Consider the following 26,046-nt stretch of genomic DNA (forward strand, 5'->3'; position numbering starts at 1 on the left):
TCCTCGATCACCAACCTGAGGACGCGCCGTGCCGTGGTGACAGGAAGACCACATTTTATGGAAATTAATACAGCTATATTTCAGAAATACAAAAGGTACTGATTATCTGAACACTGCTTTAAAACACACAGGAACAATCAATATGCTCGGATATATGGATGCATATTAAGACTGTGAAAGCTTCGATGTCGTAAAAATCGTAAATTAGAGACTAGTGTCAGTGTAGTATTACATAAATGCATCGTACGTTTGACTATCCGAACTATTCTTGATGTATCACATTGTTTCGTTTCATAGATATATAACTTTATAATATTTTTGTAAGTGATTATACTCTTTACCTGTTCTCTGCCAATAGCAACTGTATGAATTCATAATACAAAACTGAAATACAGAAGAATAAAATAAAAAACGACAATGTGGTATTTCGCAGGCCATCTTATGTAAAGGGCGCTTGTGTTCTTCACAGGTTCTGTACTACCTGTGTGTATTTGAATTTATTATACAAAGCTCGTATACAGGATAACTAAAACCACTTATTTATAATGTGATGTTTCGTAGGGCGCCTTATGTAAAGGGCGCACTGTACCTTTCACGGGTTCTTCGCAAACAGTAACTGTGTGTATTCATTGTACAGAACTGTGCTATACTGAAGAGTAAATAAAATCGTTCATCTTTGATGTGGTCCCGGAAGGGCGCCTAATATAAAGGACGCACTGCACCTTTCACGGGTCCTTTACCAATAAAACTGTAAGAATTTATTACTAAAAACTTGTACCTTTATTTATACTGTGATATTTCGGAGGGCGCACCGGGACACGTCCCGGTGGGCCAGCACGGGCCTGTGCATACACAGAAAGCTTAATTTCTTCCTGAATTCTAACTCTTGTTTGTTATTTGCTGACCACCTATTGTATCCAAGTTGCCAGACATAAGGTGTTAAACGTACAAATAGGGTAATTTGTTCTTCGTGTGGTGTCGTAAAACTCATCTAATTTGTAATTTATAGAAAGAAAGCAAAAATAAATAAGAACGAGTAAAAAGGAAATAATCGGAGAAAAAAACAACTATTCCAAATTAATTTTCATTGCATAGAAAAGATTACTTTTCTTACTTCATTCAATCGGCCTTCAGCATTAGCCGGGAAACAGACATGCAGACAGAGCAGAAGATTGAAAAAAATCAACGAAACTGCAAGCCTAAGATAGAAACGCATTGAGGAAAGCTTTCCCATCGCCAGGAAATCGATTTGCTGAGGTATGGACGCTTCATCGCTCGAAGAACGCCATACGAAGTTACAAATAGGACTAACGATTTGTAACATTAAGCTTTCTGCCTCTAAAACTCTGTCGCGCAAGATCTCTGTGTGCGAGCTCATCCTATTTGCTTTACTTCATCACCGAAAAACAAATTAATATGAGGAAGAAGATATCCAATATGTAAAAAAGACTGTTTTATAAACCTTTGGATCCTTCAGAGTACTTAGAAGATACCCTCGACGTCCTCCCAAAAAGAGGGAAGTCGCCGAAAACATTGCCCTCACAGAAGAGAAGGGAAGAGACGATTGCTAGCCGACTACGATGCTGGGACCCCGACTCCTTATTGGTCACCGCATAGGACTGATCTTCTAGCAATTTTGATGTCCAATGAATTAGAGGGCTTTCCATTCTTCTTTATGGACTAAATAAGTGCTACCGAACAACTCCTACAAACTGTGTTAAGAGTGAAGTGTTTGTGTGAGTGTTGGTGCCAATTACGACGAACTGGAATGGAAAACTTAAAGTCCGTAAGTAGTAATCATTTATTGACATAATCTGAATCTGTTGCAGTTTCTTTACAAATGCCTATAAGTCTGCTCTTCCGTCTGAATGTCTGTTTTTAGGCTAAGTGTTGTTTTCAGTTTGACACTAATCAAAATTTTCCTAGAAATTAAATCCCAAATTAGATTCATTTTTAAAAAACAAAGGTACTCGCATTGAGCCTCACACACTACCTTTGCTATTAATGGATGTTTCCTTCTGCTCACATTTTCCTCCACGAAATTTGTGTACATTTTATTTACTCAAATAATCTCCCTAGTAGAATAAACATGAGAATACGTTCTAGATTTGTAGGTATAGAAACCTCATCTGGAAAAGAGCGTTTAGTGTGCGCTATGCCTCTGAGCCCAGGTAAGCCTCAGTAGCACAGTCACACAACGTGGTGCCGAAGCCCGCTCTCATCCTAGTGACCCTAAGCACACAACGATATAGTATGGTCCAACACCACAATTATATTAATCATGTCCAGTGTTACTAAAATTTTGTAGAAAAAAAAATTATTTTAAAGCCAAATGTATTATCTTCTGTCATGTTTTTTCTCTCTCAATGGCCTCTAGTTCATACATTGCAATCAGATATAATGCTTTGGGCGCAAACTCATCCTTTCGCCTTTCAGTAACATAAATGTTAATCAAATCAGTGGTGAATTCAGGGGGTTGTTCAGAAGGATATTCCCCTGCGAATATATATCTGATCGTGTTCACCGTGGGTTACCAGTATTGTTGCTACTTTCACTCTCTATGTATTCAAAATCTCCCGGGGTAGGATTAGCATAATTTCTCGACACCAATTCCAGATCTTTTTTTAAAGAATGGTGTGTGTTTATTGAGAAGTTAAAAAAGTCTAACCTTAAGTTCTAAAAATGATTATGCTCAGACATATTTTTATATTGAAACATATTTTTATATTATTGTCTTAATTATTTTTCTGAGTAAAGTATTCTTCCGAAGAACACCTTATCACTATTGATTTTTCATAAATATCAGCACAAGACAGTTTTGTAAGCCCACCACTTGAAGAAACATAGTGAAATTTCCCGACCTTCCATTTTCCCTAAAATTACGGACACTAATTAATTCCAGACAATTTTCCGGACACAGACTTGAGTTCCGGACGAATGGTTAGCTACCGGGGGAAACTTTGAAATCATCAGTGAGTTTAATGAAGATGAAAAACGGAGATAAATCTATTACCTCAACAGTGAATATATACAGTATATGTTCTAAACAGTCCGCCTGTACATTATGATGAATCCACACACTAGCGGATCCAAAAGCGTCGTTTGGTGCGGGCAGATTGCTTCCTAGACGAATAATGTAGGCTTAAAATACTAAGTTCAGTACATCAATTCAGGATAACGTGGTGCATTATTTTATATATAGGCCTATTAAAAGGTAGTCTTTGGGGCAGGCAAGGTTGACTGGACCCCCAGTCCTCCCCTGGAAATGGAAAATGGCGTGGGATACGTCAAACGATGTTGTTCTGGTGACCTCCAGGGCCGCTTCGCATGAGCGCCCACGACCCAACTTCCAAATTTTAAATGGAAAGATTGGTCGAGTGATACCTCGTTCGATACATCATCAAACACTGAACAGCGTTGTGCAAAAGATTTTTCATATCGGTCACCGTATTCAAAATGGTCACCAAGACATGGTGTCTGTATCAGATAAAATGTCTACTACCATTAGTATTAAAACGGTTGAACATAAATGAACCGAACAAAAACTCTAATAGAAAATTCCATGGGAGCATCGAATAGTATTGTCGCGGTGCCCGAAGGGCTGCACGTCATGGTGGTCTAGGGCCCAACTTCAAAGTTTTAATGAAAACATAGTTCGAGTGACACCTCGTTCGATAGATCTTTAAAAACTAAAGGGTAAATTAAAAACTAAAGAGCAAAATATTGTTCATATGGGTCACCGTTTTCAAAATTACCACCTAGACATGCTACTTGTATCAGATAAAACTTCCAGTGTCCATAGAATGAAAACGGTTAAAGATAAATGAACACAACAAAAATTCGAATCCCCCTTCCATTTTTCAGTTTCACTTTTTGATCTGTTCATTTATATCCAACCATTGTAATATTAGTGGTACTGGACGTTTTAACAGATACAGACACCATGTCGTGACGGCCATTTTGAAGATGGTGACCGATATGAAAAATCTTTTGCCACAACGCTAGTGTTTGAAGATTTATCGAACGAAGTATCATTTGAAACGTGTTTCTATTTAAAATTTTAAAGTTCGGTCCTCGGCCCCCATGAAGGACGTCCCAAGATGGCATTGTAACATCACCATTCGATGTGCCCCGTAGCACTTCCTATTTGAGTTTTTGTTCGGATAATTTATGTTCAACTATTTTCGAGATATTTCAGTGGAAGATTAAAATGGGCCACCCTCTCTCTCTCTCTCTCTCTCTCTATATATATATATATATATATATATAGTGGCGGATCCAGGGTATGATCAAGGTAGGGGCTAAACCATAATTTGCCGCTTTATCCGGTGTAAAGCAGGATTGAAGCCCATTTTATCTAGTGTATACCTGAGCGTGCCTCAAGGGGGGCTATAGACGCCACTGTCCGTCGGATTCCTATAGTTTTTGAGCTATGAACCTTTAAAGTTCAATTTTTTATGTTTTCTGCAGCCTATAACTCCGAAAGGAAGCATTTGTGCACCTAGGTTGATCTATACTTTTAGTCTTATCTTTGTGTGAGGAATCACCTCCCAAACGTTGTCGATGTTGTTTTGAAACGTCCTGTATATTTTACAAATTATCAAAAGTTTAGACACTTTTACAAGTAACAATATAGATTCTCTGAGGCCGATTTTAAGAATTGTAGGATTGTAGCCTTTTTCTGGTTCTTAGAATGCTTCGTCCAAGTCTTACATGCAGTTTTGTGCATAGGTGGGTTGGCTTAAGATAAGGGAAGCGCTGAGGTTAATCGTATCCGCCTAAGAGGGCGCTAGGCTCGGAAAGGTTGAGGAACAATTTTAATCGGTACTGTACATTAAAGTTATCATTAGCTGTGAAGACGTTAGCGCATTGCTTCCATTAACGAATCACTCTATTGCAAAATAAGAAACAATTTAAGAATTCTCCTTCGTTCAAGAGTTATCGTGTGGATAACGAACGGAAGAAGTACTAATATTACAATCTTATGAGGACCACTTAACGTGATGCTAATAACCCATCTGCTCTTACGGCCAACTACGAATTTTCATTTTTATTCAATTTTAATTATGAACAATTTCAATTACATTATTATTATTATTATTATTATTATTATTATTATTATTATTATTATTATTATTATTATTATTATTATTATTATTATTATTATTACTATAAGTGTAATATGTTCCAGTTCCGGAAAACCGGATGCTAAACGCTATTTATTTTCTTTTGTATTACTTACAAACCCAAACTGGTCTAGCGGTCAATTGTCATATCAACTCCCTTTGTTTAGGCGCTGTACTTTCGGGCTCCAGTGGAGAAGAACGTACTGCTTAAGGGGAAATCAAGACAACGAGAAACAATATGGAGGGTAGGGGTGGACGGTTCTTGAAAACTTAAACCGCGGTTTCGGTTTGCCACTTAAACCGGTTTGAAACGGTTAACCGAAACCGAACCGAACCGAACTGTTCACAAAGCGAACTAAACTGTCGTCAAACCGAGCCAAAGGATTTGAAATCTGGTTTCGTTTACTATTGGCTAACCAAAACTCTGTCCAAGCGAATTCAGCTGTGTCCAAATGGAGCTGAATTTAATCTTTAACTCACTCGTAACTTACGACCAGTTAGCAGATTTGTGTATCATAAAATATTTTTAAGGCCAAAATTTTTAAGTATAAACGAATTATTGGACCGTTGTGGATCACAATATTGTTAAATTTTGTATTAAATATTGTACTGTTATATACGACTTGATATTGATCCAAACAATAACAATTTACAGTATTATATTGTACGTAATGATAATATAAGTTTATTTTAATGGACTTAGTTAGGGTTAGGGGTTGATGCATATTTAAAAATTAAGTAAATAATGGTCTTTTCCACTTTCCTTTATCTAGGGAACAATATCACTAAGTCCTAGGAAGATGAAGTTTGGTAGACAGTTAGCCTATTGCTCAAAGAAGTGGATTAATATAATGTGCCTGTGAAATTCCCAAACGGTAGAAAGCGGAGTTTTTTTTACAATCAGAATGACACACCTCAAACCCCAGAATACCTAGAAATACGAAATTTTGTAGGTAGATCTCCTATTATTCAAAGGAGCAACATAAATTATTATTTTGTTAGGTAGTTTTAGTACTCATTTAAATAGTATAACTGTAATATTTCCATTGTGCGGTAATACTTCTTTCGTACTAGTATATCCTTTAGTACTGTTAAAGTGATGTAGTTCCCAACTCCTCACTTTATTATTATGTATATATGATTCTCATAATATAATATCAATAGGTAAGAAACGAGTCAGTCTTTACTCAAAATTACTAATCTTTCCTTAAAAACAGGTAATAGTCCGATGGAGCGATATCCGAGGAATACAGTGCATGAGGCAGAACTTTCCAGCCCAATGTTTTGATCACCTCTTTAGTTGCATTTGCCCTATGAGGTTTGGCAAGATCGTGGGGAAGAAGAACTCCTCTTCTGTTGATCAGTGCTGGCTGCTTCTGGACCAGTACAGCTGAAACTCTGCAATTGTGACGAGTAGACCTCGGCTGTTATGATTTTTCCGCTTTTTAGATATTCATAGTAAACTATGCTAACGCTGGTCCACCAAACACATAACATTACCTTCTTTTATTGAATGTCCGATTTAGCAACCGATGAGACCGGACTAGATGTCGTCCAATTACACTTCCTTTTCCAGTTATCATACATGATCAATTTTTCGTCATATGTCAAGATTTGGTTCAGGAATGAGGCTTTATTATGACGACAAGCAGATGTTTAACCGTTGAGCATTTTTCCCTCGGACAGAACATGAGGAAATCATTTGCTTAGCTTTCATGTCCTCCCCAGATTATGAAGCTGTGATCGAAATGTTTCGTCAGATACGCCAATCCTGTGTGCCAGCTCCTGTAAAGTTTGATGAAGATTCTGCTGATTTCCTCCTCCAGCTGACTTTCTAGAGGGTTAATGGACGACAAACACGATGTTTGTCTTCAAGGATCTCATCTAGGAAGAAAAACAGAGCTCCTTTGTGGCTAACCGGTTAGCATACGCGCCTTTGACGTGGAAGAGCCGGGTTCGATTCCCGTTGAGTGCTCATGTGGGTCGGATTCCAAATTAATCAGTAGGTCCCGTCTCACATAGCCTCGCTGCTGAAAGAGACGTTAAACTCAAAATCAACTCAACTCGAAAGAAAAGCAGCTGAACCACTTTTGAATGTTTACTTACTGACGTCCCTCTAAACTCGAAGCATATTCTTCTAGCGGCCTTTGTATCTTTGTTTCCTAATTTGTACTCACAAAGCAAAATAGGCGTCAAATTCTCCCTTTCCCAGGACATGCTCTTTCGAAGATTTAGCTTCCTACAAAACCGATAGCGAAACATGCTTTGCACTGAACAACTCCCTATTAAATAAGGTTTGAAATGAATGTAAACATATAGTATAACGTCTTCAGAAACAATTGGACCACATGGACTCGACAAAAGTAACTGTTCTCATAAATAGCACGATTTTTTTTGGTTACCTGATAATATAGCAGCACGATATTTACCTATTCCACATACAGGACGTAAAGCATGGTCCCTCAGTCATTTCAGGATGAGTTAGTGTTTTATTCTAAACGTAGCTTCTCCTGGAATAGTATCGACTCTTCAAGTAACTGCCTCCCCCGCCTCTCAGGGTATATCTCCTAAGTTCGCCCATGCCGTAAAGATGTCTTCCAACTGATATTAGAAGTTTTATTCCAACTTCCAAAGTATCAGTAAAAGTATTCACATACAAACCCTCAATTGTTTCAGTAATATCGAAATAATTTTAATCTGAATAAAGTTATACCGAAAAACATATCATTTAGCCTTATTATAATTTCTGGGTGGACGGTTCCTAGTAACGCAAACTGCATTTCCGTCAATTTTGAAACAAAAAAAAAAAAAACAGTCCTCAAAAAGAGCCCAACAGTTCTTAAACCGAACCGAACCGAACCAATCCCAAACCGTATGGAACCGAACCGATCCCAAACCGTACCGAACTGAACCGGTTTGAAGTCCAAACCGATTGATTCGGTTTAAACTAAAAACTGAACCGAAACCGGTTTTTGGAACACTCCTAATCGAGTGTAAAAAGAAATAATACAATAGTTAGATCCTGGAGAACTATGCGCGCACCCAGAATTTTTTGTTGGGAGGAGTCGAAGCTTGGGGCATGGGTCCAATACTAGAAATCACTACGTCTATGTGGTATTGAACATATATTATTCTGCACGCGGAAAGTAACTGTAAAATACTTCCACCGTTTTCTTTACAGAAAAAATTATAAAACTAGATTGTTTTTATAAGAAAAAATTAGGTCTACAGATGAATTGTACGATCAAATTTCCATGCTACATTAATCATTACCATATTAAACAGTATAGTGTTATCAGAAGGTGTACTAGTGTATCGTAAGTTAGGAAGTTTTAGTGGGTCTGGACCCGATGGGCCCCCTGAGGGGTGTGTCCGTATCGTAAACAAGCAGTATTCTGATTAGGATGACATAAAGTAAAAGGGGATGACAGTGATATTACTATGTTTGGTGGACGAGACAAGAAAAAGTACACGAAGATAACCTGACAGTGATGGGAGAGTCCATTCCTTAAAACAGGTTTGATTTTAAAATAGGAGCTTTTTTTTTTCTTTTTGTCATTGTGTTAAAGTAGGGGTAGCCAACCCATCGACTGTGCTCTACTAAACGACCGGCAATTGCGTGTCAAACTGTGTAAATCGATCTTTGTTAGTGTTGCCAACAACACTAGAAATTTCTCGACTCATCGACAAAAATTACATTTTAAAAGAATCAAGACAAGAGGAGATGATAAACTGTACGAGTCTCGTAGACAACATTAGTTCATGTAAATGTTAAATCCCAAACACTGTTTCAGTGTTACAAAACTTATAGTATAAGACTCTAAATAGATAAATTGATTGTATGAACAAAATAAAGAGCATTTATCAACGTTTCAACGATCATCACAAGTCATTACAATGATATTTTAGTAATAAATTTGGTTTAAATGTTGTTATATCACACACTTTGTGGACTTCAAGGGATTCTAATAGCATCTAGAATAAATTTTTAAAAAATCAGACAATAAATTTGTACATAAGCGAAACGAGACAAGCTTTTCGAGAATCGAAAGAAGACTCCTTCAAAATTTAAAAAAAGAGTGAGAGGATATAGTTAGTCCCTCTAGCAAGCTACTGCATAGGTAACTAAACTGCCAGTGATTTTTGAAGTGAAAAGTAGCCCTCGAACGTTAAAAAAGAAGAAGAAGAAGGAGAAGAAGTTGGCAACCAGTTGTTTCTTGAGATACCGCAGGAGGAAAAGTTGGTTTTGGAGATGGAAAGATCATCTAGGTTCTAAAATCATTTATGACAACATAGAAAACGCATCAAAAGTATGGATATATCTACAAGCTATGCGTTAAGGCTGCACCAAGACTAAGTTTTTAGGATTCTAGTCTTCGGAGCCGGTGTTTTAACAAGGTTCTAATATCATACATAACTACAGAAGAATGCCTCATATAAACTTGGTGTTCAAAACGTTAATCTCCAAACAAACAAACTGTTTTGTAATTTTAGAATAAACGAAATTATTTTTATCCCATAACATAATTATCTTTTGCTTGTAACTAAAACACATCTTCCTTGACTACTTTTTTTGCAGAATATTTTTCTGGTGGACAACACCGTGTCCGCAGATTTTCTCGGAACAATACCGTTTCCTCTCACATTATCATTCTAGTAATTCTTCCATCATCTTTCATTTGCTCTAATCATCCTTCTTCCTTTACGTGAAGGACATATTCGTGGGACCCTAAACTAAAAGATCATTTTTTTTTTTTAGACTACTATATTTCATTTTACTCGCTTGAGGGTCATTCCATCTGAAGTGGTCCAAAGATGGGGAAATGGTTGCTCGACCATCTCCGAAAATTATAAAACTTTGAGTGTGATGAACTTTCTGTATAAGAAGGTAGGTCAATAAGATCATTGACGTTGTCGTATGTAAAAGTGTTCCTGAATGGCGGCCACCTTTGTTGTCGGTGGAGTGTCCTTTTTTTGCATTTGCAAGCGTTTACGAAAACTACAGTTGCTCAGGAAGTACGTATCACACGAACTCCAAACAGAAACGAAAGTTTAGAGGAGAGACCGAGGTACACGGAGAATATTTAATCTTGCTTCTAAATAAATATGCAGGGTTGCAAATCAATACATGAAATTACCAGAGAAGGTACGGAAAATTACATTTTTAAAGGACCTGTATTTTGGAATGGCATAAACTGGGGGATGCATAAGTTTTGTAGATGAATAGACCCTACCATTGTATGTAAAGAGTCTGCAGAAATATCCATAGCTATGATACTACTGGTATCGTAGATTTATGGGGATCTGAAAGTTGAAGTTTGTGATTTTGATACCATGTTTGGGGCGTAATATCTCAGGAGGGCAATGCTAAAATTTGCTACTTAGGCCACAAAATAATTCTCTGTGAATATTCTTGAATAAACTATTGCAAGAAAATCGTGATTGATATTATATGTAGAAAAAAGTGAGGACATGGTGAAAAAGAAAAAAAAAAACACGCGCGTCAGGATGGTCGTAGCCCGAAAGAACTTAAATATGTTGATATGTTTCATGCTAGATCTCAAAAGCTACTCATGTTTCAGCAATTAGGCCTGCTTTTGGTTGCCTTCAGTTGTGCAAAAGCTTGTGACTGGCGTTTATTCCATCTTTTTAGCTCCATGATCATTGTCACGTTTATATATTAACGGGGTTAGCTCCCCCTTGCACCTACGACTCCCATCGTCGAACTGGGTCACTTAATGTATCAGCAAATCCCAGTTACGGAAGTTAATGTGTTCACAAGGTTGCGCTACACCTATCTATCCTATCCTGCTGAAAATGGCATATTTGTGGAAAATAAATAAAATGATTGTTTTTTTCCCTTCTCTTCTATAGCATTACAGCAATAGCTTTTAGTAGCTGTAATTACAAGTTCTTAAAATTAAACGATTTAAGCAGTGCTGCAAACTTCAGCAATGTTTGTCATATCTCCGAACGGTTTGAGATATCAAAGTGCTGTAAACGGCAAAATAATTTAAACATCCATTGCAAAGCACACAGGTAACTATATATGATACTTATCTCAGCATTTTTCAAACTAAATGCTTTCAAAATAAAATAAAATTTTCAAGCCCTGGTAACCTCGTTCCCATTAATTCGAAACAAGTCATACCATGATAGGCTATTTAACACTAAAGTACTTTCTTTTTGCATTATTCTGTGTCTCCGTTATGCTACATTTGCGATAGAGGCTCCCGGACTTTGAATGTTTGTGATATTATAACATTCTTAGTTTGCAACACTGAATGATATGTGATATTTTAAGTTTACGTTTGACACATTAATTTGAAATATGTAATAATCTGATGTAGTGTCATTTGAAAAATTATAACTTTATATTGGGTTGACAACACTGTATGTTCAGTCTTTCTGTCTAATACATACAAAGATGTTCCACTTCTTATAGTTATATATATATATATATATATATATATATATATATATATATATATATATATATATATATACTCCACTACCCCTGCCTTTGCCAATTCTTATGGTCTTATCGGCAGACGCATCTGCCCCTGACTCTTTTCAATCTCTCTCTTTTAATTTATTATCTCTTTCTTTCTTTTTCGTACTTATTACCCAATGCAAGGGGGTGGGGCTTATTTCTTAGCCTGATTCCTGATTATTATATCAGGCCCTGTTTCGCTTCTGTTTTTTACTCTTCTTTATTTTCAAATCTAAAATGAAATTTATAAAACTGAATATTACATTTACACAAAGAAAATTATATAACAAGACACAAAACACATACAAACATACAGTAACAACTACTTACTACTTAAAATTACTTATGAATCTGCAAATACAAAACTAAAATTGTTTTCCATTTACACATAAAATAGTTTTGAATATGGTTTTCCCCTGTATGAAACACGAAATTCTTCACTTAATTCTAACAAAAAATTCATGGATTTTCCCCTGTGCAATGAAGTGTTGGTTTGTCACCTAGTTTTCATTCTTTCCTTCTCTTTTTATTATTTATTCACTTACTTAATTGTATAATTATTTTTAACTAGGTTTTATAGTTGCTTCGTGCATACTTTCGCTTTTCTTCCTCTTTTGGTTTGACCATTATAGCGGATGGTCAAGATAAATTAACCACTCTGTAGACATGGCAATGATCATGGAGCTACAAAGATAGAACAAACGCCACTCGCAAGCTTTTGCACAACTGAACACAACCAAAAGCAGGCCTAATTGCTGAACCATGCGTAGTTTTTAAGATCTCGCATGAAACATATCAACATATTTAATTTTTTTCCGGGCTACGACCATCGTGACGCGCGTGCTTTTTCGCGTTCTTACCATGTCCTCACTTTTTTCTACATATAATATCAATCACGATTTTCTTCCAATAGTTTATTCATATACAGAATTACTTTGTGGCCTAAGTAGCATTTTTTAGCACTTTGCCCTCCTGAGATATTACACCCCAAACATGGCATCAAAATCACAAACTTCAACTTTCGGACCCCCATAAATCTACGATACCAGTAGTATAATAGCAGTGGATATTTCTGCAGACTCTTTACATTCAATAGTATTCAGCACAAGATTTACGAACCCCTCAGTTTATGCCATTTCAAAATACAGCCTCTTTAAAAGTGTAATTTTCGGTACTTTTTCTGGTGACTTCATACGTTAGTTTGCAACCCTGCATATTTATTAAGAAGCAAGAGTATATGTTTCCCGTGTACCTCAGTCCCTCCTCTAATCATTCTTTTTTGTTTGGAGTTCGTGTAATACGTACGTCCTGAGCAACTGTAGTTTTCGTAAACGCTTGCAAATGCAAAAATGACACTCCACCGACAACAAAGATGGCCGTCATTCTTGGACATACGTCAACGTAGATAGTGTTATTGACCTTCTTATACAGAAGGTTCATCACACTCAAAGTTTTATAATTTTCGGGGATGGTCGTGCAACCACCTCTGGACCACTTCGTATGGATTGACTCTTGAGCAAATACCAGGATGAAATATGAAATACTCTACAAAATGAATAAGGAAATTGTATTTGTGTAACCCCAAAGTAGTTGCTGGTCAAACTATTAAAAGGACGAAGTTAAAGTTAAAGTAAACAATTAGAATTGTTAATTCAGCACGATATTAATATATAGTGCACAATGCGTCAGGCTGGGGCACAACAATGATTCTTGATATTTTTTTAATGGGTAAGAACTATCGAACCTTCACCCAACCACAAAACTAAAAAGGGACTGGTAGTCAATTAGTAACAAGCTAGGATACTAGTTTTTTGTTGCTGTCCACAGCGCTGTGTTCCAGAGTGTTACTCTGGCATCTCAGAAATTAAGTTCACAATTATTTTCGTCAACCCCACTACTATAAGAACAGCTGCCTTCTGGCAGAACACCTCAGCATTTTCGTGGGTAAATGTTTAGTGTTTGCACGTTGGACACTGTAGAGCCCACTTCGAGTCCTGATGGGACCATGTGCCTCAGATACAACGTTACGTGGTATGTTCAGTTCTTATACATATAGCCACTGTGGTCAAATTAGATGTTAAATTCAAATTAAACCTAAAGAATAATTTTCGTCTGGCTGGCTCTTGTGGAAGTAATCTACTGCTGACATAGGTCTTAATTCCATTATAACACCTCAATACCTGGAAACAAAATCCCAACCAAAAAAAAAAAAAAAAAAAAATCTAATTCAACATAATAAATATCAAGTTTATATTAGCATCCTTATGCAGACATAAAAAATTGCACTATTATCAATCATTAGAAAAAACTGTGATATTAGAAAGGGTGAAACAAACTCTTCCTTTGCACGCATACTCATTGTTGCTAAGGCGCCTAATCTCTACGGACTCAGACACGTACTGCCGAGCGGACCCTTCATCTTCATCCGTCCCTAGCTCGGATTAGATACAATATTATCTTGTTGTACTGTCTTGTGATCACCTAGTACGTATTTTGTTTCACTAAATATGGTTGTATAGTCGTGTTACTTTCTACAACGACACGACACGACACTAAGCCCGGATGCTAATTTAAACTTAACCCGAAACATGTAAAAAGACAGATCTATTGCCACCACTGCTAGGGCTACCATATGCCAGCATTTATGCGCATATGTCCCCATTTTGGGACAAACTTTTCGTCCGCATACATTTCCCGAACGTATTGTTCTAATGTTTTGTGAACACACTGTCCCGTTTAAATGCATTGTGTTTTTCATTGTGCTTTTATACCCCCTTTGAGCATATCAGTCAGGTAAGGAGGATAAAACCTACATTCTAAATAGTTAGCCAGCTGGAAGTGTGTCCGCATTTTGGCATTGCAGAATATGGTAACCCTGACTGAAATGTCACTTACCTTTCGCCGGTAGACTCTGCATCTGCTTAGGAAGCCGGTTCATCAGAAGTTAAGCCTCAGCTTCGTGTCTGGTTTGTTACCATGCTGAAAATAAATCGTACATACACTTTGTATGAAATGTAACGATTACTAATATCATAATCAACAATAGTTACACTTTTGATTCAAACTTAAAATGTTTATTGCGAAAGTTATTCAGTAGATACTGAACTTAACTCTATAATAATATTATGTGATCTCATTCTATGTCTACGTTCAATATTATGAACATTCAGTTCCATATTAAACGTGCTATACACAAATACAAGGAGCAAACAGATTCCTCTGAACATAACATTGAAGGAAGTGTTTTATGAAAACAGTTTTTTAAGTAACTCTTTGCATGCTTGCTTTGTGAATTTCAAGCATGTTTTTTATTTATAGGGGTTAACTGAGTGAAGTTCCAACAACGTGCCACAATGGTCTAACAACATGCCAGAAGAAGACTTAGAACCAAAGGACCATATGGGTGTCGTACAAATTAGATGCAAACGTAGGGCTCTCATTGAACATGAATGGAAATAGAAATCACCAAAATATAAGCTGCTATGAACAGTAGGGAGCGGAGCTAGGGAAGACAAAACTTTGAATGTTGCCGAAATGAGAGAGGTAGTAATGCTGCTGAAACTGAATATCTTGCAAAGATTAACAGTAAGCAATCTAAAATTAGCCTACCGATCATAAGAAGGGCAGATCATTAAATATAAATGTACACAACGGAATGCTGTCCTAAGTGAAAATAGTGTATGGAACTCAAACAATAAGATTCCGTGGTAGGGGTCTTATTGTGTTTAGTATATATAACTGGAAGAAAGAACACGCATAGTTGGCGCAGAAATGTAAAGGAAAGCAGTTGATGTATGTGATACAAAATAAAGAGAAGTGAGGTATAAAGGGAGCGTATGCATGCAAAAAGAGCGTGGAGATATCGGGATGTAAAGGAGCGTGACAGAACCAGTGCTAGTAGTTGCGGTGATATGAGCTAGTGTGATGGAATACTGGAGTTTCGGTGTAAGTGTTCGATCACGAACGTCAGGTAGTGTCAATGGAAGCAGAGCAGTACTTTGGAGGTCGAATGTACACGTGCATCATGTGTGTATAAAATACGACAAATAGTAGTTGTGAAATTGTTAGCGGATGTGTTCGATATATTGCAGGGAGGAATGTCTCGTTATAGAACAGATTAAAGTGCAGCTGTATGAGGATTTGTTGTGGATGAACTTAACACACTCATGCTAGAAAACGAAGGCACAGATGATGAGGACATTGAAAGTGATTTCGGTGATAAACCAGCGTTACCAGGATGATCGATGCTGCTTCCAGAACGACATCAACCGTCGTTGAGTACTACGAAAGCAGTATTTCTTCATATGCTCCATAACCGTCAAACAAAATGTGCACAAAATTCCCTGGTAAATACTTTGCCGATCTATAAAATATTTTAACTAAGCAGCCCCAACTTCTTCCTCCTGGATCAACAATTGACATTTCATCGCGTCTAAAAATCACCACGGTTATGTAACAGAGATTCAAAATAAAAAATAAAACAGGCTTGCAGAAGTTTAAAAATACACTTATAATGCCTTACAGATGCTAATATCTCTTACAAGCACGACTAAATAATGCCATACGTAAGCATTTCATCGCAATGGAACAACACGATGCAACCATTCACGACAGCACAATACGCACCTAGGCGAGAACTTGATCCATACAACTTGTGCCTTATCATTTACAGCACCCAAATCATGCATCAAACGGTAAACAAATTAGATTCTCGTAAAATTACGTGTAAAGTTAGAACGAGAGTAGACGTTGATGTCGTAGCTGTTCGAACAACCTCCGCAGACTTGTTAATGAAATCGAATCTTTCATTACAGAGCACAAGTTGACGCATTCATATATGACTATGCCGATGCACAGTGGTTGAAAATGGACAACTTTGGTCAAAACCCAGTTTTAGCAAATTACGTTATAAAAGAACAAGTTTAGTTTTGGGGTTAAGAGATACCCATAGTTTACTGCATATCAACAGTGAAGACTAGTAACATGTATTGAGTAACTTAGGAATTGTGAAAATTACCCATTCCGAACATAGCTCCAAAATAGTTGCCAAATAGAGTATTTATCATTCGAGTTCATGGCTTGTTAACTAAGAATATGTGGTCAGGAAAATCATTCTTCCTATTGGGGGTCTCAGGTACTTTAACTGCTTAAAGTGGCCATGCAGTACATTACATATTTACTATTCCTTGAACATAATATATTCATGTGACAAAATTCAATTTGTTTTATCGTAGGGTTCACAAATCTGCAGAGTTTTAGCGTGGTTCCCAGTATTCCCCAGTAGTTTTGTAAAAATGTTTTGAAGGAATAATCCATTCTGAAGTGCTTTTCACGAGATTTACTCGAAGGCGTTTGCAATTTTGTGAAACATAACTATCTTTGTATGATTGTGTGAGGTAATAGGACATCTACAATAATAATTCTTAATTTAATTTCAGAGCATCTATTGGTCATCAGCAAGATGAAGTGCATACATTTCTTTAAAGAAAGAGAAATGAAGGGACATTGTCAGAAGAACAAATATATGTCCAGGCCTAAGTTTTGACGCAATTTGACGCAATGTTGCCTTGTTGATTATCCAGGTGATGTTACTAAAGACATTCGAAGATCTGTTCCCAGGTTCTGCAGCCAGATGTACCACGGACTTGGTAAGTGTGGCAGAAACTATGACATCTGTGTAGATGCATGCTGAATGGCTTGATGGAGAATTACAGTTTAACGAGGACAACACTGAAGTAGAGTAAGATCGATTAAATCCGGGCTGATGTTCATAGAAGGATTTCACTGAATCCAGTGACAGAAACAAATGTAGAAAAACTAAATGCACATCTGCAGGTTAATGGGAACTGGCATTTGCTGACAAAATAAGTCTTCGAGAATCAGAAAGAGAAGATGCAACAAAAGTACTTTGTGAGGTCACGGAAAAACTCCAATTAGGCTTCGTAAGATGAGAAAAGCCTTTTTGAGCTCAAAGGACTAGCGTATTTCAATCATACACCAAAAAAATAGGCACTTGCACGGTTTCTCGGTGCTAAATTAATCAAAAATCAGTACAATTCTATACTGGTGCCAAAACACGTAACGCTGACATTTCTCCAAATTATCACCAATTAATCGAGGCTAAGAATAGTTGCTACCCGTCAGATGAGAGAATTCAGTATCAGATGTCGGTGCAGAAATTCAATTGCAAGCTTTCTAAGACAAAACAGTTGAACATCTGCTGATGACCAACGAATGTAAGATCAACTGTGTTTTCAGCGAGAAATCTGACTCCTTGATGCTACTACCTAAATAAAGTTGAAAAGGAAGTGTAGGCCACAGCATATACAAACATAAATTCCAGCAAGTTATTGGATTATATTTTGAGGAAGACCTATTCACTTCTTTTCATCCAATTTGGCTTTTTGCAGGCGAAGAAACTGTAATATGGTAGAATCCTCTGACGTCATCAAACACGTTGTGTCACCCTATAAGATTTCAATTTTGCAAGGAAGCAAAAGATGCTATAGTATTATACAAACAAAAGTCTAGTGCTTCGAACACCAGATTTAAGATCTTCACCCAATAAATCTGAACTTCAATGCAACGCAATATACTGTGCATTACAATCTCATTCTCACTATGGTAGGGGAAAAGTTTGTGATACCATCATGTATAAGAAATCTCCTCAAGTGTGTTACATTTGTAGAACATCACCGAAAGAAATGAATGATTTACAGATATTTTCTATTAAACGTGTAGACTTATCCACATTTCACTTTGGATTGCCCGTGTTACATGCCAACGTCAAGATTTTTTAGTGCTTTCTTCATGTTGCATATCGTCTAGATTTCTAAACTTGACAAGTGAGAAAAAGACGAAGAAAATAATTGAATCACGAAAAAAGATTCAGAAGTTTAGGGAAATAATGAGCCTGAACGTTGATAGACCCAAAGCAGGAGGTAGTGGGACAAGCAATGATGGTAGCATTGCCAAGAGGTTTTTTGCGGAACGAAAACAATCTTCTCAAATAGTGGGGATCCCTGAAGAACTATTAAACGTTTCTCAGTGGTACTTACAGCAATCAACTCTGGACTAGCAATCAACCCTAGAAGATTGGACCTCACGATGGCATATCAAAATTAATTCTGATAAGACAAAATTCGTTTATTTATCCAAAGGATTATAGTAGCCACCTATTAACATCACGTTTCACCAAAGAAGGCTCTTACTTAAACCTGGAGTAAAATGCTTTGGACTTCACTTAGACCCAAAACTCATCTTCCGACAATACCTTCAAGATACTATACGACGGGCAATTTAAAAACTTCAATGTCTCTACAGCTTTCACGGATTATACCAAGCCATTCACGGGATATCACAATTCAACAACTTCATGAAGATCTGGATCCTCCATGTATTCACGAAGTCATCTTCGGCCACCCCAGATTTTTCTGGCAAGGCAGATGATCCACCACTTCAGAAAAAAGGAAAACCTGTACCACCAGTGAATACCTACATCATGCAAGCACCATATGAAAGATTACAACTACTACTACATATCCAATATGAGAAAATGAGAGTGATCTCACAATCAATTCCTCTAAAACTTCGCCATTTTTACCACTTCAAATATGCGGAAACCCGAACTCATGTAACCCGAACTTCCAAACTATTTCTTGACAGACATGTAGATATGATTTAAAGACTGACGCTTTTTCAAGAATTTCCCTTATACATACAGTGCAATAAGAGATTTAAAGCAATATGTAAGTAAATACTGGAATGTTTTTATTCAATATTAGCAGAAATCCCCATTTTCCGCGTGGAAAGAATGAGGTTTAATGAATGTAAAACCGGAAATTTGAATATTGAAGAAATCACTCACTTTCCTCCTTTAGAAGAAGAATTTTTGAAAACGCTGAAACTAGTGTTTCATTGTTTTTAATTAAGAGTTTACATAGCAAATTTTCAAAATTTTAATGTATAACGTACGCGAATTTTCACATTGAAGATCTGAATAGAAAATCGTAATTTTCAACATTAACAGAAATTTCCCTGATTTCCTCCTTTAAAAGCCGAAATTTCGAAAAGGCTGAAACATGTATTCGGTAATTTTTCATAAGAAGTTTTATGACAAGTTTTGTCTCCTCTAACTTCTAAAATCCCTGGTCTAGCTGCATTATTCTTTTTAACGTTATTCCCACCAGGGCCGCCATAAGAAGACAATGTTTTTTTTTATTTACATTAACTTTTCTAAAGATTAAATTAAGTTGCTCAGGGAAAGACAATGGATAGTGCTATTTTCTAACTTTCGGGTAAATTTTAAAAGTAAATTCAACTTTCCTGTACAATTCAATGCAATGACACGTACTAAACAAGCTCTCTTACTATATACAGCTGCAAATCCGAACTACCTACATACTATTCTGTGGTCCGATCCCAACCCACTAGACCGAATAATTCAATTTCGACGGCAGTAGCGCTTATCATTTAAATATATCAATTAAACAATTTTCTTGTATCCTTTGGCAACAACAATAACGTTTAATCTATTGACAACACAAAAATTTACTGGATTGTTAATTTGGTATTTTGAAACCCACAGAGATTGGAAGGGTTATTAAAATGCTCTGATGAGCGATCTCTGCATGATCTCTTTCAAGCAAGATGAATCAAGAATTGAGGGAGTGAAGCCTACATCAAAAAAGCTACCAGAAATAATGAAAGCTTTACAATATACACAAAGCCAATGCAGTTTATCTCGTGATAGGATAGCAGAAGTAAAACGTCTGATTAATTATTTCTCCAAGTTTGAAACATTGATTCTCTTGAATGTTTAAAGGAGAATTTAGATCAAGTATGTACAAATTGGAACAGGAGGTGGGCCAATCACACAGGACTTACTGGCGTTAAGGGCCGTATAACATTCTCATAACAATCGAATAGCCATATTTAATGCAAAAACTCGTTCATCATACACTAACATCACAGAAACACAGCGACTATTAAGGGCGCCGATTTCTCTGTAAATTGGGGGGGGGGGCATCCAGATGAAGAAGGCATATATGAGGATTTTAAGACAAATTGCATTCAAATTATGAAAAATATTGTATATTCTAAAATACAATGAGGGGGCCCACATGAGCCTTGGAGGCCTCACGATCGGCGCCTTTGGAAACTGTTATAACGGTAACCAAATTATTTATTTACTAAAGAAAGGCAGGAAAAGTTTATATATTTATCATTTTAGTCGGAAAGTTCATTCTTCATGTTCTGAACTAGCATCTCAATATTCCATGGTACACTGGATGTCCCAACGCGGATTGTATTTTCCAAGCTGGACATCAGTTATCCAAGAAATATTTTCAATTCAGTTTTAGATTATGTAAGAAGTAGTATATTTTCAATAAGGGGTCAGGCAGGCCGTATGAAAGAGTTCAATGGGCCAAGACTGGCCCGGTAAGGCTTGTCGATTTTTTCAATTTTCAAATTCCTAAAATGAGGGGTGCTAAAAGTTGAGACTTGGCCTTGTATTTCGAAGCACATATTTACAAATTCGATATAATATTGTTTTGCTAGGTAAATGTCAGTCCAAAGTTTTTGTCATTTTCGTGCTCTTTTCACAAATTTACTTTTCTTGTTCATAGATGGCGCCAGAATTGTATTTCATTTATTGAGCAGAAATACATGCTTCTTAAGACTAGTTTTATTTATTTGTATCTTTTTCAGTTTTAATATTGTGTCAAATTTATATTCTACAATCATTAAATTACATATAATATTTTCAATTTTCTTCAACGGGTGCCAACATGTTCACAGTTACTATATTATAGCTTCCGTAATATAAAGTTGAGAGCATCAAATCAGAGAGTTTTAAACAACGTTTGCAGATCTGTTTTGTGTCAGTGATCGTGCCTTAAGTATCATAAATTTTTCAATTAGTCTTAATGTTAACATCAAGGTTTCTTGATGTTTCTTTACAATGACTTCTAAGACGAAAACAAGACGTAATACATTTACGCATATGCGTAATTTAATTGGAACCGGCAGAGAATTGTTACCATCTGAATTTCCAACATTACGTGATGTTCTCAGGTGTGGTTTACTGCTAAGGGAGCAAAGGGTTAAAGACAACCGAAACTATTCTTTAGCCCGTCTTGCCAAAGACATCTACCCCCAAGTGCTTGAGAAATGGAAAAGAGCAAACAGTTCTTTCGTTGCCCCAGTAATAAATTCACGAGTTACCATTTTAAATAAGATCCAGGAAAGTTGGGAGCAGGCAAAGAACATTTCTCTTGGGAGAGGAAAGTTAGATGTGAAAGAGTCCTTTGTTTCAAGACTTGACAAACGTTTTGACATTCTCAATTGCAAGTGTAGAATGGTTTTGTGCTCTGAATTAGGTTGCTCCAAACGTGCTGGTTGCAGAAAAGAAATACACATTTACTGTACCTGTCCCAAAGAATTGAAAATCCCTGTGAAAGAGCTTCTTTTCATTAAAGGACAACGGGAAGAGACTGGCTCTATTGGACGCCATCAGATTGGTTTGCCAGATGTGCTTGAGAATAAGAGACAAGGCAGGAAACAGAAACGCTTAGAAGACCAAAAGAGATCATTCAGTCAATATGGACATAGAAGTAAAGGGAACATTCCAGCAGTTCAAAATAAAATCTCTGAGAGTGAAAGTGAGGAACAAACATCTGAAAAACAAAATGGAGATGATGGAAATTACAGGGCTCATAGTGGTCTGGTCTCTTGTAAATACCAAAAACACACGAAAAAGTGACCAAAAGGGCACGAAAAAGTGACCAAAATATCATAATGCCCCTTTTTTCCTTTCTAAAACTCTCTCTGTTTGTTGTTTTGTTTTATCTTTTCTTCTTTACTTCTTCTCCTTTCTTAAGTTTTGTAAGTATGCTTTGTAGTTAAAGTAAGCAGACTTAGCAGATGTAAGAAGCTTCTGAGTAAGTGGAACCAGTTCTTGTATATTTCCGAATTTCTTCATCCCAGATATATTTAACCTCAAAGCCATGAAATATTCAAATTCATCAACTACTCTTAAGAAGCACATACAAGAAGCATAACACAAGACGAACACGATGAACCACACACACGCACACACACACAACGTTGAGCGGATCGTTAACTATTACGAGAGAAAACTAAAAGACTATTATGATAGAAGAAAGAATAGACACAAAAGGGTTCTCAACCCCATCTTGAAAGCTTAAGTATCCACCAACCATCCACTGTGCTTTAGAAAGAATAAAAGTTGAAGTGAGAATAAAGCTGACTGTTTCACATGTGGCAGAAAATACTGAAGCTTACAGAAGAGTAATGAGTAACAAGTTTGTGACTTTTTCCATTTATTTTTATAATCTTCTTAGCAAACTGCCAATGCAAAACATAAATCACACGAAAAAGTCACTTTACCTCCCAAAAAAGTAACTTTTAGTGACATATTTGAAAAAAAGTAATTTTTAGTGACCAACTTGAAAGAAAAGTAACTTTTAGTTTTAAAACGTGACTTGCTATGAGCCCTGAAATTATGAAAACAAATTGCAAAATTCAAGCACGCATTCCACTACGAAGAAAACAAAATATAATACTTTACAAATACCTAATGTTGCCATGCAGAGCATTAGGTATGTGTCCGCTTGCATGCCACAGCTGCCATATCTACTGCGGCCCTTATGGATGCTGGCTTGATCACCGGCAAAGACCAAAGGCTTGTGATTGATCACAGTAAAGTGAAGAGAGCACAAGAAAAAATTATAAAATTTATGGACCAAGAATTTGATGAGTTTTTTCAGTAAGGTAAAATCGGCTGCATCTTCTTTGACAGCCGTGAAGATATTACAAACGTTATGCTGGTAGCAGAAAATTCAAATCACCAGTTCCCCGGGATTATAAGAGAACAGTACTATTTGCAGCGAGCCAGATGGACGATACCTTTATCATTTCACTACTCACAAGGAAGGGTCACGCAGTGGCTCCGCTGAGATCCGAACGAGACAATTGTGTTTGCATTTGAAATGCTATAACTAGATGAATCCCAAAGTTATACGTGCCACCGGGAGGAATATCGTGAGTTACAACATATTTTGTAATGTAAGAACTACAAAAAAATTACATGGCAGAATAGTTTGAACCGAGTCATTTGTTCGGAAACGGTTGGGTAAGTGGAAAACTCGGCCAACACGTATCCCATCATTTTCAACGACAAACTTTTTGGGGTAAAAAGCTTCGTCCCAGGGTCACCCGCAGGGTCCCAGACGGGGTCCAACTCAAAATTTTCAAATGGCAAGGGGGGTTAAGTGACACATCATTTGAAAGTTGTTGTAAAATGAAAGAAAATGCAGCAAGTCTCGACTCTCTACAACAACCCTGTGCAAAATGACGGAGGGCCAAAATGTAAACAAAAACTTAATTGAAAAGTCTATGGTCACTCCTATAAATCGGAAATGGTGAGACTTGAAAATAGGAAGGGAGTCTGGCATTATGTTCAAAGTACAACAATTTAAGTGAAAACGTCTTGTTCCAGGGTCCCCACATGGTCCCAGGTGGGGTCCAACGAAAAAGTTTCAAATGGCAAGAGAGGTTAAGAAGCTCATCGTTTGCAAGATCTTGTTAAATGAAAGTAGATGGAGCAAGTCTTGACTTTCTACGACAACCCTGTCCAAAATTGTGGCGGGTCAAAATGTAAATAAAAGTTTAATTGAAAAATATGGCCACCTTGAATCCAAGGTGCTTAAAACCTGTCATTCATAGCAGTACAAATCTAAATCTCTATTTTTCTCTATTATGTATTTAGAAATACTAGGAAGACTAAACAACAATTGAATTTCGATTCACTTCAACTATTATTTCATTCGGTAACAACATATATATGGTTTCTTCTTAATGCACGTTCGTCACGGTTCTCTCGGCATTATTTACTTGAATATAACGAATATGCGATGAACACACAACTATGACATCCTACTCATAGTTAAAAAAAAAAAGTTGAATACCTTCGGGTATTTTTCTAATTTTGTCATACGTAGTTCATACAGAAAGCACTTGCTGCACCAGTAAGTTGGGGGCTCTATTGTAACGTATTCGTGATGGTTACATTTGTATGTCATTCGTTGGTTTGATCTCAATACTTCAAACAATACCAAATAAAAAAAATCATTTGCAAGATTGGCAAGTAGTACCAAACATATGTAAGTCATTTCAGTACATCGAACTGCGTCAAACTTTGTTGGCTTGGTCACAGTATTCCAAGAAATAACATGTTTATATACAAACTCATTTTTCACGCTGGCAGCCATATTGGATTACAGATTATACTCTTTGATATTTTGTGGACTATTAACCATAAACGTTCACTTCTCCAACACCAGTGGTGTGAGCTGGATATGCGTTCGATACATAGTGGGGCATTTTGAACTCAAGATGTCGCGATTTTGAACATTTTGCATATTTTAGTTACTTACTAATCAACATTAATGCCAAATTTGTTTTCCTAGCTTCAGCAGTTTGGTATGCTTATCCTTTCGATATAGGTTTTAAGCGGCCATCTTGGATTGTTTTCCAATTTGTTTACATTTTGACCCACCACAATTTTGGACAGGGTTGTCGTAGAAAGTCGAGACGTGCTCCATCTTCTTTCACTTAACAAGAGCTTTCAAACTTCTCTTGCCATTTGAAATTTTTTAGTTGGGCCCCACCTGGAACCATGTGGGGACCCTGGGACAAGACGTTTTCACTTAAATCGTTATACTTTGAAAATAATACCAGACTCCCTTCCTATTTTCAAGTCTCACCATTTCCGATTTACAGGGGTGACCATGGACTTTTCATTTAAGTTTTTGTTTACACTTTGACCCGTCGCCATTTTGCACAGGGTTGTTGTAGAGAGTCGAGACCTGCTGCATTTTCTTTCATTTTACAACAGCTTTCAAATGATGTGCCACTTAACCCCCCTTGCCATTTGAAAATTTTGAGTTGGACCCCGTCTGGGACCCTGCGGGGAACCCTGGGACAAAGTTTTTTACCCCAAAAAGTTTGTCGTTGAAAATGATGGGATACGTGTTGGCCGAGTTTTCCACTTACCCAACCGTTTCCGAACAAATGACTCGGTTCAAACTATTCTGCCATGTAATTTTTTTGTAGTTCTTACATTACAAAATATGTTGTAACTCACGATATTCCTCCCGGTGGCACGTATAACTTTGGGATTCATCTAGTTATAGCATTTCAAATGCAAACACAATTGTCTCGTTCGGATCTCAGCGGAGCCACTACGTGACCCTTCCTTGTCAGAAAGATTGTGACAATAAAAAATAAGTTGAAATTATTGCTGATAATCTTGAATATTTTAAGAAGGAAAAGGGCATTTATAAAAGTTTACAAGCAATTGGAGGTGTTTCTACTAACGTCAATACTGGTTGGGAAGGTGGT

At 36.9% G+C, this 26,046-nt stretch overlaps 1 protein-coding gene across 1 annotated transcript; it reads left to right on the plus strand.

The window, feature by feature from the left end:
- Positions 1–1,345: 1,345 nt before the first annotated feature.
- Positions 1,346–23,649, plus strand: LOC145672822 (uncharacterized). The gene is made up of 2 exons (XM_081741972.1): positions 1,346–1,786; positions 17,058–23,649. The coding sequence occupies exon 2, from the start codon at positions 21,584–21,586 to the stop codon at positions 22,382–22,384; it is 801 nt and encodes a 266-aa protein (XP_081598098.1). The 5' UTR covers positions 1,346–1,786; positions 17,058–21,583; the 3' UTR covers positions 22,385–23,649.
- Positions 23,650–26,046: the final 2,397 nt, after the last annotated feature.

Source organism: Thermobia domestica, chromosome 16 (assembly GCF_964235325.1).
Source record: "Thermobia domestica chromosome 16, izTheDome1.hap1.1, whole genome shotgun sequence".
NCBI lineage: Eukaryota > Metazoa > Arthropoda > Insecta > Zygentoma > Lepismatidae > Thermobia > Thermobia domestica.